This window comes from Barbus barbus (assembly GCF_936440315.1).
Source record: "Barbus barbus genome assembly, chromosome: 31".
Taxonomy (NCBI): Eukaryota; Metazoa; Chordata; class Actinopteri; order Cypriniformes; family Cyprinidae; genus Barbus; species Barbus barbus.
Window position 1 is genome coordinate 29,100,079 of NC_136759.1, and position 15,393 is coordinate 29,115,471.

General features: G+C 41.0%; 1 protein-coding gene across 4 annotated transcripts in view; it reads left to right on the forward strand.

Annotated features, from left to right (window-relative positions):
- The window catches only part of LOC306851413 (LIM domain kinase 1-like), a 48,675-nt gene that overhangs the window by 19,948 nt on the left and 13,334 nt on the right, over nucleotides 1-15,393 (forward strand). For 3 of the 4 annotated variants that reach the window (XM_079387610.1, XM_079387612.1, XM_079387611.1), the window contains 2 exons: nucleotides 3,335-3,473; nucleotides 14,984-15,093. In XM_079387610.1, coding sequence (XP_079243736.1) covers nucleotides 3,335-3,473; nucleotides 14,984-15,093 — 249 coding nt within the window. Of the gene's footprint in view, nucleotides 1-3,334; nucleotides 3,474-11,587; nucleotides 11,945-14,983; nucleotides 15,094-15,393 lie in introns of those variants that run through there. The other variant, XM_079387613.1, reaches the window with a different exon arrangement.

Below are 15,393 nucleotides of genomic sequence, written 5' to 3' on the forward strand. Positions count from 1 at the left end.
TTATTAACCATGTCCATATTCCTGACCCTAAAAAAGGATTATGTGTAGAAATCATTTTATTTGAAATCATTTTATTTATAACCGATACTGATTACTTGTGTTTATATGTCCAACAACAAATATGTATTTCATGTTTTATTTCTTGTTAAATTTCATCTTTATATCACAGTAATAAAAGCATCAATTTTTATAACCAATAAGCAGAACACATGTTTTCAGATGAATAAATGACAGGTCTGCTGGCGTTGCATAAATGTAATCATTTGCTTTAATCTGAACACAAATGAGAACCAACTGGAAAATGCAGATTCCACAACGAGATGTTTCTCCGAGATGAGGAAAAGAGTAATAAGCAGTGACGTCAGTTATTGTGCTGTAAATATTTTCATCCAGTGAATCATTTTCATTCAGAGACAAATTGATAGTTGATAAATGAAGCTTAACTGCAGATGCTGTTGATCTCGTGAGCTATGACAGAAATCCTCTGGGATGGGGCTGATGTCATGTGTTTTTGGTGCTCTGACCCGGATCGGTAGATGGTGCTGGATGTAGGAGATGTGCTGTAATGAAGGGATAGAGGCCAGCTCTGATGAGAGATCTGAGACGCTGAAGCCAGACAGATCGAGGAGTGATTCATGGCATCCGCTCCGTCTCTGCTTTCATCGTTAGCGCTGATAACAGAGCCCTGGGGATCACGGATTACCCAGCATCCCCCCGCGTCTGCCGGCCAAACGCTTTCCTGTTCTCATCTGTCTAATGGAGAGGCCTTCATTGACGAACACTTCGCTCTCATTCAGGCCAGTGCTTTATGTGCGAGGGAAGCATGACTATTGCTATTGCTTAGTGATTCGATCAAACCTGAACACCAAGCATTAAAATACGACCCACAACATTTGTGCTCCAGACACGAGTGATTCCTCACTTCTGTGCGATCACACTGCAGATTTGGGCCTTGGCTAATGTTGAACTAGCACACAGCAGCGTTGTGGTCAGACTTTCTGAAGATGAGGTCTGATGCTCAGAGCGGCTGGGGTTGGACTGCTCTGACACGTTCTATATCTGTAGTCAGTGAGGAGAAACCGTGTTCAGTGGCTATAAAGAGTTATAAACACACAGAGACCTGCTGCTTCTCTCACTAATGACAGGTGCATTACGGCACACATCAGCATTGCCACTTCAGTACAATAGGAACGCTGAAGTTCTTCCTAAAAATAATCTGCTTTATTTGCATTCAGTAGGCCACGTATATCAGCTCTCACCCGGTGAACAGGAATTAGTTAATAAAGCATTTAACCTGGTTACTCACCGGTCTATAGAGCCATTGTTATCAGGACAAATGCGTTTCCTTGTTGCACATGAATACAGTGACGCTTCGAGTTCAGTTTACTGTAATGATGTGGGGTGGGGGGTGGCATAAAAGGCTAAATACGAGCTCAAATTTACATGCATTCATTTCAGCAGATGCTTTTATCCAAAGTGTCTTGAGGAATCAGGAATACAACAAGCGATTTATTTTAAGTGCTAGCCGTAAAGAGTTTCAGCATCATTCAGAGTAGTGCAAGCTAGAGATACAAGACAATAAAAGCCCAGATGAGTTTTTACCGGTTTCTGGTCTCTTGTCATTGATTAGCTGTCTGTAGGGTTAGAGGAACTACAGCAAATACTCAACACTTCATTCTCTTTCGGTAGAAACACCTGCAAGTGCATAGGTGTTGTATTATTATCAAATATTATATAAACACACTTCTGTAATGCATCATAGTTCAGTGTTGAGATCTGGTGGGTAATGTTTCTCTCTTGAACAAAGAAAAAGGAGAGAAGTGAATTGCCACGATTCAAAAATCTTGTAGTGAAGTCAGTAGATTGTTGAGAGTAAGATTCAGCTGTGCTCCAAACTCTACTTAAATTGACTGATAGGCAAACTCTTAATTAAAGGCCTAGGATGGAAACTATCGCCTCTTTCGGGGGAAGTCGTGGCCTAATGGTTAGAGAGTTGGACTCGTAATCCAAAGGTTGTGGGTTCGAGTCTCGGGCCGGCAGGGATTGTAGGTGGGGGGAGTGAATGTCCAGCGCTCTCTCCACCCTCAATACCACGACTGAGGTGCCCTTGAGCAAGACACCGAACCCCCAACTGCTCCCCGGGTGTGTGTGTGTGTGTGTGTGTGTGTGCATTTGTTCACTACTCACTGCTGTGTGTGTGCACTTGGATGGGTTAAACGCAGAGCACCAATTTCGAGTATGGGTCACCATACTTGACAATACGTCACGACTTTTACTTTACTTTAAAATAGTATTGCGATCCGTTGGTTTTCGATACAGATCGGTATGGAGTTTCCCATCACATATGTATACACTAACATCAAGAAATGCTTACTGGATCGCATTCCATTGTAAAATTGACATGCTCAGCCTTGAGTTAAGATAATTGAAAAACGTCATTTCTGTAGGTGTAGCCTTAGTAATCATAAAAATGTCATCAATATATGAGCGGCAGATGGTCATTAATAAGCTGGACTCCCTCAGATCAATCCTCACACACACAGGACAGTGAGGCATCAGCATCTGGCTGCTGTTATGACACACACACACACACACATGATGGATGATCTGACGTCATGCTGATGCTGGTGTGTTTAGGTTTCTCAATGCATTTGCTCCGTCTCCTGTCAGTTCTGCTCAAACATGTCACTGAGTATCATGTTCTTTCCTGGTTTTCTTCGTTGCTTGAGTATTAAACAGATATCTGTGGCTGTGGATCCATCAGTTACAGTGCTGTGTACGTCTGTGTGCAGCATCCAACTATTACCTTTCAATCACACCACTATCGGCAGAACAACACCAATCGATGTGATTCGCATAATGTTTCCATGACGGTTGGAGTCCTTAGTATTTACAAACAGTAGTGACCGTTTTCTAAAGGCTCTTGAGGCTGTGCTGTGTTGTGTATCATAAACGTATTCACCATCTCTCATACTCTATTACTGAATTCTAGTTAAACGAGGCTGTTGCCAAACAAACCTCAGAATTTCGTTGGATGACGGTCATTCCAGTTGGGATTTCGTTGGCCAATCTCAGGCCTACATGGTCTGATAAATTGCTAACTAGCATTCATACTCGTCAAACCGCTCCGCTACCAACATACAAGAGCAGACGTACAACCTCAAGTGTGTAAATATGTGTTACGACGCAAGTTGGACCCCAACATGAAAAGTCGTTTAAAGAAGTAATGAAACGTGCAGCAATCAGGGAAAACGGGGACTCTTCTTCAGTGAACGAGGCTCCTTGCATGAATTTGATCAGAATGCTGATCTCTGCCCTTGTGTTTGATCTGCAGGTGCTGTGAGTGCGGCGCGTCTCTCTCACACTGGTACTATGAGAAGGACAACCGGCTCTTCTGTAAGAAGGACTACTGGGCTAAATTTGCGGAGCTGTGTCATGGATGCTCGGAGCCCATCACCACCGGACTCATCATGGTGAGTCCAAACCGTCCGAAACCCAATCTCTGCCGTCTCTCCTCACCCCACAGTCCTGCTGTCCATCCGTCTGTCCTGCAGTTTCTCACAGCCGCTCCAGTTACGCCATTCTCAGTCACTGCTGCCGTATCACTCGTGAGCAAATCAACAGCACTCCTGTGCGTTCATGAAAGAGCTGCTATCTATAATTCAGACGCAGTGTTCATGAAGGAAGCGTTTGTGTGGCCTGTTGTTTTAATGCATTCACTGCTGGCTGTATTATTTAGTGTTTCTACAAGAGCGAGAGCTGTTTATTTGACAAGAATCATTTGAATCATGTATGACTGTTTGAATTCCTTCATTGTGCCTGAATCTTCACGTTAACTCTTTTACATCCAGACCTGGCATAGCATATCTGTATCTTAATGTCTTAATGCAAGGTGTCATCTGGTCTGTTTACATCTGCGTTTTCATCAAGTTTTAAAACTTTCATCTTCAACCAAACTTCAACATCTGTGGAACATTTTGATTATATAGAAAATGTTCCACAGATGTTGAAGTTTGGTTCCTGTGAAAAGTATATTTACATTTTAAGACTTTTCATATAGTTTTTTTTTCAGGTGTTTTCCTTAAAAAAAAAAATAATAATAATAATACTAATAATAATAACAACCATTTTACTGGAACCAAACGTAACTGCAACCAAAATGCAAAACTATGTTGTTAAAACATTATTTTCCTTGTTTTTTGCAGCACAGCATTCCTTAAATGGCATGCAATTTTGTATGAATTCAAACCGGTCTCTGATGTTTTTGACTTTAAAAAGAAACCATATGAGAATGAATGTTACTATTTTTTTCAGCCTATATGAAATGAGGAGACCAGCGTTTCCTCCTGAGGGTGATGGTGACAGATTCATATCATTTATTCTCATGAAAGCGTTCATACAGGCCGAACCTTGACCTAGTTTCAGCTACTTCAGTTCTATCTCGGTGTCGATCACAGCTTATTTTAGAGTTACACAAAATGAGACGATTGTTTGTTGTTCTTCTGTGTTTGTATTTTGAACATGTACATACTGCATGATAACCACAGAAATTTCATGCAAAGCATTCTGTAACCGTTACAACCCACACAAGTAGTAATTTTGTGACAACAGCGCTCTTCATGTGACGGATGACTATGAGAGTACTGTATCAATGTCTGCAACACAAATGCAAAACAGCTTAAAGATGTTAAAACTAAGTGTACAACACTCCCTGGTCTGTCTGTCTGTCAGTATGTCCACGATCTGTCATCAACACTGACTCTCTGCTGGATTTATAGCTAGCGTTCGGCCCACACACTTGGCTCATAAAGCGCAGGTGCAGCTGACAGGACGACTCGCGGGAAAGATGAAACCTCTCACGCATCTGTTACCTCTCACCCACACGGCACGCTGTCATCTGCTTTCTCTCACTGTGTGTCTCCACTGTTGCTCGGTGGGACGGTGACCCTTGCTCTGTGAAGAGAGACGAGAAAACCAAAGTTTAACCAGTTTGGTTTCGCTCGAGTAGTTTCTCACTGTCAGTGTGCTCCTAATGGAACTATAAAGCAGATGGCAGAGTCTGTGGTCTGTGTTTGTATAAAACGTCTGGTCTGCTTTGGCCACAGTGCTGGCTGCATCACTGAGTGATTTAGTGACACACAGACCGCCTCAGGCAGTCAAACTCCCCGAGCTCGGCATAAGTGAATTAAAGATGGCTCAGCATGCTCTTCCTGCATGTGATTGACACACACACATCTTCATTAGGGGGTTGGATGCTGCAGCCTCTGAGGACCCATCTGCAGATGAAGGTCAGGTCTGTAGACTGTGCTTTAGCTCCGGCGAAGAAAAAGAGACAGAACAAGAGCATCAAGCCACAAACGGGACTTAGTAGCAGTTTAGAATTTGAGAAGGGATGCTTAAATAAAAATAATACAGACCTTAGTATACGGCATGCTTCATTTCAGAGAAACAGAAACGAGGCTATAAAACTCCAAATAGTAAGTAGGAAGTTTATGGTAAGAATGATCAACACTGGACTGCTGGATTTAATGTTATCCCCTGCATTAGAGGTCTGTAAGGGGTCTATGCAATATTTTCTGGAATTTTGTTGATATTTTGCGGAGTTTGTTATTGTGCTGGTATTTTATTGAATAGCGATATTTTAAATGTTTTGGGGGAAAAAAGGGAAAATATACTTTAAATGTAAACCTAAAATGGACAGCAGGTGGTGGCCAATCACTGAATGAGTGAGACATTGAGTCATTCGTTCAGCTGATTTGTTCACATGGCTGATTGATTCAGTAAAGAAACTGTTGTGTGTTGCTTAGAGATGCAAAACGGTTCTGTTTTTTACAAAAACAGGAAATTGTGTCTAAAATGTCAATTAATATGAACTTGTTTATTGGACTGTTTTATAAAATCTATATCACATTTGCAATCATACTGATATTTGGAGAGACAAATCTGTACTCTTTGGGCCAGATTTACTAATAGTTTGCGCCATCACAAACTGCCTTTTGGTGTTAAAGTAGTACTGTCAGGATTTACTAAAGACACGCAGTGATGAATTAGCGCTGAAAAGGCTTGGACACAGTTATTTTTGCCCCTGACCTTATTGAATATGCATTTGTAGGAGTTTCCCTTTCAGACACAAAATTTATGGGAGGAGAGTTTTCAAATGAATCATGCAATGAGATTTACTAATATTTGCACATGTCAAATTATTGGTATTTGCACCATTATTTACCGCCCCCAAAAAAGCGCATAACCTGTTTTGCTCTTGAAATGGCTGCAGTTGTTGTTGCTAGAGGAGGCACCGCAGACAACAGAGAGCGGATGGTAGAAGGGAGAGGATTTTTTCCACGCGTATTATTAATTTATTTGGAATGCCAGAAGGACATATTATCCAAATCCGAGCATATACTTACACTAATTTACGCTGCGCTTGTTGGATCACGTGAGTCGTCATGGAAATGAGATGTTGCGTCTGTGTTCCTTAAGTTGCGCATTGTCAGTAAATCACCCGCAGAATGCCCCTACCGGCAGCTAACGCTTCAGAGACTGGAGGTCCCGGGCACTGAGGCGCCTCCACTGCGTTAAACAGGAGATCCAAGGAAGGCCAAACCTGTGCATGAAAGCCTCCAATTTTTTATTGTGCAATGGTCAAATAACGTTGGGCAACAACATCATAGTGCCTTTAAACGAAACATTGATCAGATTCTAAAGCCCTGTTCACACCAAGAAAGATAACTATAAAGATAGCATTATTAGCGTCCACACCAGCGATCGATATCTGTTTATTCTAAGTATCGTCTGGTGCTTTATATTCTCCAGCTCGTGACAGCAGGATGGATTCTGATTGGCTGTCAATGTTTGTATCGTTCATCAGCTGGAAGAAAACATTCTGGAAGTGATTCCAACAAAATCATTTCTCTGTGTTTTCATCGTTATACTTGTGGTGTGGACTCTGCTATTCTTTAATATTGAGAACGATTTATAGAACTATATCTTTATCGTTATCTTTATAGTGATCATGCTTGGTGTGAACAGCCCTTAAGGCAGCCTTGTGAGTTGCCTTAATGGAGAAGGCAATCCCAGAATGCATTGCAGCTAGGTCACAAACTTTTTTTTTTATCCGAGTTGGTTGGCTGACTTTCCATAAATGTTGATTTATGAATATATTTAACTAAATTCTGAAATGTGTTGATAAGAATAGTTAACCTAATTACAAACTGACAATTTCAACCAACTCTTGTTTCTTATGTGTTTGTGCCTACAAAAATATTGCATTGTTAGCAACATGCTAATGTCAGACAGAGAAATCTGGTTTGAGCATTAGTCCAGACTCTCATGCTGTGTGGTTGAGTGACCATTAATGGAGTTTCTGCCCATGAAGAGCATTTCAGATCATTCACTTACGAGCTTCATTTGGGTTAAAAGCTAGCCTGCTTCACAAGACAGACCCCTGGGTTATAGTCTCTTTCTGTGTGAGTACGCTGAGGGAGGTTCTGTAATGAAGTCACTCTCACTCCCTACACATGACACTGAGACGCATCCCACACGAGCGGATCTTCTCTCAAGGTCATTCTGTGGAAATCCCTCCTCTCACCGCTGACACACAACAGGCCTGTGCGTGATTCAGAGCCATCCAAAGACACTATCCCATCAGCCTTTGCTCAGTATTATCAGGTTCTCGTGTTTACTCGTGCTTCTGTGAGCTCACTGAAGGTCCACAAGCATATCTGTCCAGATCAGCCTTTATTTACACCAGACTCCCGTCCACAGTTGATACGGACCCTCCTGCTAGTCTCACTGCCATGACTAACTTCAGTCATCTGTAGTGAAAAACAATGTGTGCGTTGTTCTGTTAGGAGTAGTGTTTCCTCATTCCACTAGCTTCATGTCTTATCACAGAGCCATTGATGGGAATATCTTGATTCCTGGGAACATTAGTGTTGCTGTGAGAATTCCAGATTCAAGTTGGCGCCGATGTGTGTGGCTGGCCGTCGGGCTGGGCATTGTTTGTCTGTGTTTGCATGATATTATTGGTTTGGCTTGTTTAACTCAACAAGTTGCCGCACTCTTGAGCTATGACCGGAATCAGCTACTACTCATTAAATCAACTGCAGATGAAGCACAAATTATTGATTACTCGAGTACAGATCATTCCCCGCCTCCCGTATTGGCAAATATTCCCAGCGAACTATGGCGCTTTCCTAACAATCCTCTGCGGAAAAAGGAAAAGAGGATGCCGGGGAGGCGTCGCTGTTAAACTAAAGAAATTCTTTGAAGCACATCGGAGTTGGACGCTGCGGGTGACTACACTGCGCCGGGTTGTTCCTGTGACTGGGTTTTTTGCCCGGCGTGTCCAGGAGGGACCGTGTGGATGGATCCACCCGATTATACCGAACGCCTACGGAGCAGTACAAAGGTTCGCTCCAGTGCGTTTGCAGGGGAGAGGTGTGGATCCCAGGAACCTCCGCTGTCTGCGCTACGTGGATCCCTCCATCAAGGAACAAATACCAACCAAGTTTTCTTTAGTAAACGCTCGATCAGTGGGAAATAAAACTTTCATCTTGAATGATTTTATTGGGTCGAATAAATTGGACGTTTTTTGCATATCGGAAACCTGGCTTAAGGTAGGAGATTCTTCACCGATTTCTGAACTCTTGCCAGAGGGATATTTATTTATTAACTCTCCTCGCCCTTCGGGTCGTGGGGGAGGACTAATGACTATATACAACAAAAACATTCAATGTCAGTTACTTCAAATGGGACCCTTTAAAACTTTTGAATTGCAACTTTTTCAAATCGTGGCTACAAATCCGGTGACAGCTGGTGTAATTTATCGGCCTCCGAAACCTAACATAATGTTTGTCAGGGCATTTTCTGACCTTTAGAGTGAATTGTTCACAAAGTATGATCGTTTTATGCTCTTGGGTGATTTTAATGTGCATATATCTTGTGGAAAGGATAATCTTTCATATGAATTTGCAAATTTGATTGAATCGTTTGATTTGGTGCAATGGGTAAAGAGCCCTACTCATAAATTGGGCCACTTGTTAAACTTAGTTTTAACTCATAATTTGCAAATTGAAGATGTAGAGGTCTGTGAGACAAATTTTTCTGATCATATGCCTATTATTTTTAAGACTTTTATTGACAGTCAACCTGTTCTCTTGGACAAGTCATTGTGCTGGTCAAGGAAAATAAGTAGAAAAACAACTGCAGATTTTTCTCTGTTGTTTAAAACAAATTGTAAGCCTGTGATGCTTGAATCGCCGCTGTCACACCTAGGCGTGGATGAGCATTGGACTTTGTTAAGGTCAACTTGTGTGGACACATTGGACTGTATTGCCCCACTAAGATTAAGAAAGCAAAAATTAAAAGGAAATCCCTGGTTAAATGAATCCACTCGCTCCCTCAGAAGACTGTAGGCAGGCGGAGAGAAGATGGAAAAAGAATAAACTTCAAATCCATTATGAAGCACTTAGAGATTCTTTATTCAAGTTTCAGAAAGCTGTAAGGGAAGCAAAAAATACCTACCTTTCTAATCTTATTAGGGCTGAGGCCAGTAATCCGAAATTACTGTTCTCTATTATAAATGCGGTTATAAATCCACCAAATAATATGCACCATAAGTCCTCATCGATCTCTTGTGATAAATTTCTACATTTTTTTTAGTCAGAAGATCGCTGACCAGCGTCTCCAGATTCCGACAGTAGATATAGATCCACCAGATTCCCCTGCCTGCTGTGCAGAGTGGAGCGAGTTACAGCCTATTAATATATCCATATTACAAACGATTGTTCAAAACCTGAAAACTACTTTGTGTAAACGATATGATGCCTAGTCGATTGCTTAAACAGGCTTTCGATTGTGTATCGGAGAGTATACTGCACTTGATTAACAAAAGTTTATGTACAGGACTGTGTCCATTAGATTTTAAGCATGCTGTTGTGTCACCTCGGTTTAAACGCCCTAATTTGGCCCCAGATGAGATGAAGAATTACAGACCTATCTCACAGTTACCTTTTGTATCGAAGATTTTAGAAAAAGTGGTTTTACAGCAATTACTTGCATTTGTAAATGAAAATTCTATTTTAGAAATGTTTCAATCTGGTAGCTCACAGTACAGAGTCGGCACTACTGAAAGTTTTCAACGATATTTTATTAGCGTTAGATAAGGGAGACTGTGTTATTCTAGTATTATTGGATCTTAGTGCGGCTTTCGACATGATAGATCATGAAATTCTCATCCGGCGCCTTGAAAATCTGGTAGGCCTGAAAGGCACGGTCTTGACATGGTTTCAATCTTTTTAAAGCGATAGATATTTCTCAGTTAATTATGGGGATGCAATTTCAAAGAAAAGACTATTATCATGGGGGGTCCCACAGGGATCAATTCTCTCTCCCACATTGTTTTCTTTATATCTGCTCCCCTTAGGTAGCATTTTTAGAAAGCTTGGAGTATCATTCCATTGCTTTGCTGATGACACCCAATTTTACCTGCCACTTAAACACCCATCTAAATCTTTGGCTCCCCTCTTAGCGTGTTTAGATGATATAAAAAAATTGGATAGCAAAACAATTCCTAATTTTAAACGAAGAAAAGACTGAGGTTATTGTTTGTGGCCAGCCAAAAGACTCTACTATATCATTTTTAGATATAAGCCCATTGGCACCATATTTTAAAACATCGGTAAGAGATTTAGGTTTTCAAATTTATTAATAATTTAAAAATGGAAAAACAAATAAATTCTGTGGTACGTGCTTGCTTTTATAATTTGCGTCTCATAGCTAAAACCAAAAATTTCTTGTCAAATGCCGACTTCGAAAGAGTCATTCATACATTTGTTTTGCCACGTCTTGATTTTTGCAATCCGCTGTATGGGGCATCTCCGCTGCATCCTTGGCTCGATTACAATCAGTCCAGAATGCGGCAGCAAGGCTTCTAAAAAGGGTAAAGAAATTTGACTATTTCCCCGGTACTTGCAAACCTGCGCTGGCTTCCTGTGTGTTTTAGAGTTAAATACAAGATTAAAATTTTTGTATATAAATCATTAAACAACCAGGCACCGTTGTATCTCACAAACCTTTTGACACCTTATAACCCCCCTAGAGCCTTGCGCTCAGAAAATGATAAACGTCTGGTAGTGCCTAGGACAATTCGTCATCAAAAAGGCGATAGACGGGGCCGAGATTGTGAATGAGTTGCCGCTACATATCAGGTCTGCTAAATCCCTGTCAACGTTTAAGAAACTTCTGAAAGCTCACTTTGGGGTGGCAGCTTATGGGAGTTAAACTGTGTGATTTGTCAGATGGTTTATATGTGTGTGAAGTTGTTTTGGTTGTTTGTTTTTATGTAAAGCACTGTGGGTAACCCTTAGGGTTCTTTTAGTAGTGCTATATAAATAAATTAAACTAAACTAAACTGTGATATTCTACTGTTTGTGGGAAATGCACAGTTTCTGTCTGTTATCTGACCTGTTCCGCCTCATTGTTTGGTCTGTAGCAGCCGAGTCTCGACCCGCAGTTCTGAAGTATTTTGTATATACACAGAAATGCTGAGAGCTGACTGAGACCGGTCTGACTGGCTGGATATTTCAGGGTGCAGTTTTTTATCATGCAATACTCAGTCAAGCAGGCTTGCTTTACCAGGTCAATGAAATCAAATCTTTGAGAAATACTCTACACTACAGATGACTTGAGCTTTCACAGCTGAAGCTCCTCGGAGAGAGGGCTGGGTCGAGTGGGGGAGGTGTGTGTGTGTGTGTGTGTGTGTCGGAGGAAGTGATGAAGTCACCCGCTCAGAGAGACAGAGGGAGTGACAGAGCTTTCTGAGATGAGCTCAGCGTTGTTTTTGTGCCGCGTTCGCTAGAATGATCTGTAGCTGGTGGTCATGGTTGGAGATGTGTTTTACTGGAGCTTCTGCTGTCTGAGACTCTGGAAGAGAGAGAAGAAGGTAAGCAGATGGGAGTTCACACACGATGACAGCGCAGTCTTCACCTTTCATTATATGATGTAAAAGGCTAATTCAGTTTGACTCTGATGCTGATGGATTTATGGATGATGGATGAGAAGATGCACCTTAGAAATAGCCTTTTATAGTTCTCCCTCTTGAATTAATTTAATCTTAATTCATTAGGATGTTCACCTGGTTTATTCTTCTTCGGATCACACTTAGATCAAATAATCATTCTTGCTTTATTGTCTGTTAGATTCGTTCTGTGTCTTCTGACATCACATGAAATGGGGAATTCATGACCTAAAGAGAACAGTCCTAAAGTCTTCTAATTCCTAATAATACTCGTTTATGTTTTTAGATACAGCGGTGGATTAGTTAGAGACCTTCATCTTTGAATCACATCCTTGACTGGTTAAGGGTCACAGTGTTTGTGTGTCGCTGATGTCTGAGGCTCTAACAGCACAGACACACTCGTCCTTACTTGCATTCATTCATTTAGCACAGACTCAGAAAACATCAGTTAAACATCACACCCACGACAGTAGCACTGCTAATAGACACCATATTTAATGGGATGCTATTTAACACAAGGCTGTGAGGAGGACAGGCATACAGTAGGTTCAACAGGTTCAGTGCTTTATTATCATTTGTTAGTCTCTTTGGATAAAAGCACCTGATAAATGTGAAGTGCAGTCGGTTTAATAGTGTGTTCTGTCTAAGGTCAAGTGCAGTTTTCAGAGCGGATCTATCAGACTGTATGCCTTCGTTGTCATTCGCATCAGTCACGTGTGGTTTCGGCTCTGATCGACTGTTGTGTTATAGCAGCAATAACAGTAGGATGCTTGGAGAGTTTGTGAGCGTGTCAGATTACCCCAGAGCAGACGTCATCAATGAAACTGTGTTGCTAAACAGATGAAGAGCTGCCAAAGGGAAGTGAGTGTGACCTTAAGGTGGTGAATTCCAGTCTTTCTCATTTTAAATATCACTTTTGAACTCAGTCTTCCCACATGTGTCATTTCAGCCCAGTTGTTAACAAGCATACAGTAACACAGGCAACATAAAGGATGAGTCAACCTGCTTAACCACAGCTCCCCGTTTATTTGTGAACCGTGATGGTTTTGTGTAACGAAAGACTACAAACATAGGACATCAGACCATGTGCATGACGTTCTCAGTGACTGAACGATCATTTCTAATTCAGATGCTCTTTGTTGGGAAATGTTTCCAGACGCTGTATTTTCAGCGGTGTGTCATGGATTCATGTCTTCGAATCGTCTATCAGTGACACAACAGAAGATCTCATGGTGATCACATGCACTGTGGAATCTTCTAGAAACTTTCCTTGCATGAAAGCTGTGCTGCTTTCCCAATAACAGCATGGGGGAGATGGGGGATTTCTGCTGATTGATTTAGAAAACAATGTCTATAACTGAATCGAAAGTCAATGTCAGACAGCTTTTGATGTTCAAGTCTTATTTTACACAGAAAGTTAATGAGGGACTGTACATTTACATTTAGTTATTTAGCAGATGCTTTTATCCAAAGCGACTTACAAATGAGGACAACAGAAGCAATCAAAACCAACAAAAGAGGAATGATACGCAAGTGCTATAACAAGCCTCAGTTAGATTAACACAGTACACTAGCAAGGGTTTTTAAATTATATAATAAAAATAAAACATATGATAGAAAATTAATAGTGTAAGCTAGTGTTAGAGGCCTTTTCTGGCTTTTTGTTAATTGTATAATAAATAAGAAAAAAATATATAGAATACAAAACAAATATAGAAGGTTTTTTTTTGTTTTTTAAAGAAAACAAGCAGTTAGTAAATGAACAGAGTGCAAGTCTAAAAGGGGCCAGTTTTGTTAAGAATATGTAAGAAGATGAGTTGTGTAGCTGTGTGGGTATTGGTTGACTGGAAACGCTGTAGGTGGAGCAGTGTTGTGTGTTTTCAGATGCGGTTCAGGTGTGTGTGTCGTGTTGGCTGAGAGTCTGTGAGGCAGCTACAGAAATGAGGAAGCGGTGGGCAAACAGTCACGTCACTGGAGCATCCGTCACATTTTCCCCGTCTAAAGGCGTCATTCACACTTGATCTAGGGTTCAACCCTCTCTTTTCAGTCAAAGAAATGGACAAACTCTGTTAAACAACTGAGTATGCATCTAAAATCATGTCATTACATTCATTGGGATGTTTCTGATTGGAAAAAAAAAACACCAAAAAGCTGTTGCATGAGAAGCCTTTGCCAAAAGGCGGTCTTACAATATGGTGTGTAATGATATTTCTCAAAATAATTTGATCCCATAAGTCAGCTTTAAAAACCGTGAAACATCATTGCATAGCAAAATAAGAATAATGCACAGGCTGTTAGTCGAGTTATTATAAAGAATAGCTGGAGTTTGTCATTGCTGACTTGATGAAGAGAAAAGATGCTTGATATAATGTTTATATGGTATTAGTGAAGTTATTAATATTTAATAGTACATTTTGTGGTCATTGTATGGAAACAAGGATGAGTCTGTCTGGCTTTCTGATGTTCTTTCAGTTTTATGATCACTAAAGTATTTGTGTAGATAAACTAGACTGTCATTATTAGATCATCTTCAGTTTGAGGCTGGACTCTCTGTGTTTCGACTGTCTCTTCTTTGATATGCAAACCAATGCAAATGGAAGCTGGGTGTAATGAGCATGTGTTTCGTGGCTGTGATGGGAGAGTATACTGATGATGTGTTAAACAGCCCCTCAGTGAATAGATCAATGTCTTTCTCTGATTACTGTGAAGGACAACACAAGTTTAGCATTTCACTATTCTCAGCCATATGATGACAAGCACAATCATTCAGATTGTTTCTCTGGCTGATCCATTACTGGAGAGTCTGATATGTGACGAGTGAACCTATGAATGAATGGATTCATCCTATAATGTGTGTGAATGTGTTTTGGACACACTCTCTCTCAGCAAAAGCTCTGATGTTGATCAAAAGGCCCTTCAGCCTCGGCACAGAACGGCTCTGATCTCAGTGTTTGTGTGCTCCAGGTCGCCGGAGAACAGAAGTATCACCCAGAATGCTTCACCTGCCTGAGCTGCCGGGCGTTCATCGGTGATGGAGACACGTATGCTCTGGTGGAGCGGTCCAAACTCTACTGGTGAGTGACAGCGGCCGGCTCAGTTCTTCCTCTTGACTTGAGCGTGTGCATTATGGGTTATTAGCAGTGTTGGGTGTAACGCGTTACTGTAACACTATCCACTATTGATGTACTCATAAGCATGCATTGTACTAGCATACTGACTGAATACTAGTTCTCATATGTTAATCTTATTTAACATATGATTAATATCTTTCTAACTGCAAAGATATTAATCATATGTTAAATAAACCCCAAAGACGTAAAACAAAGGGTTCTCCCTAATAAGAAGGCTGAAGGAGGTCTGGAGATGCTTGAAGA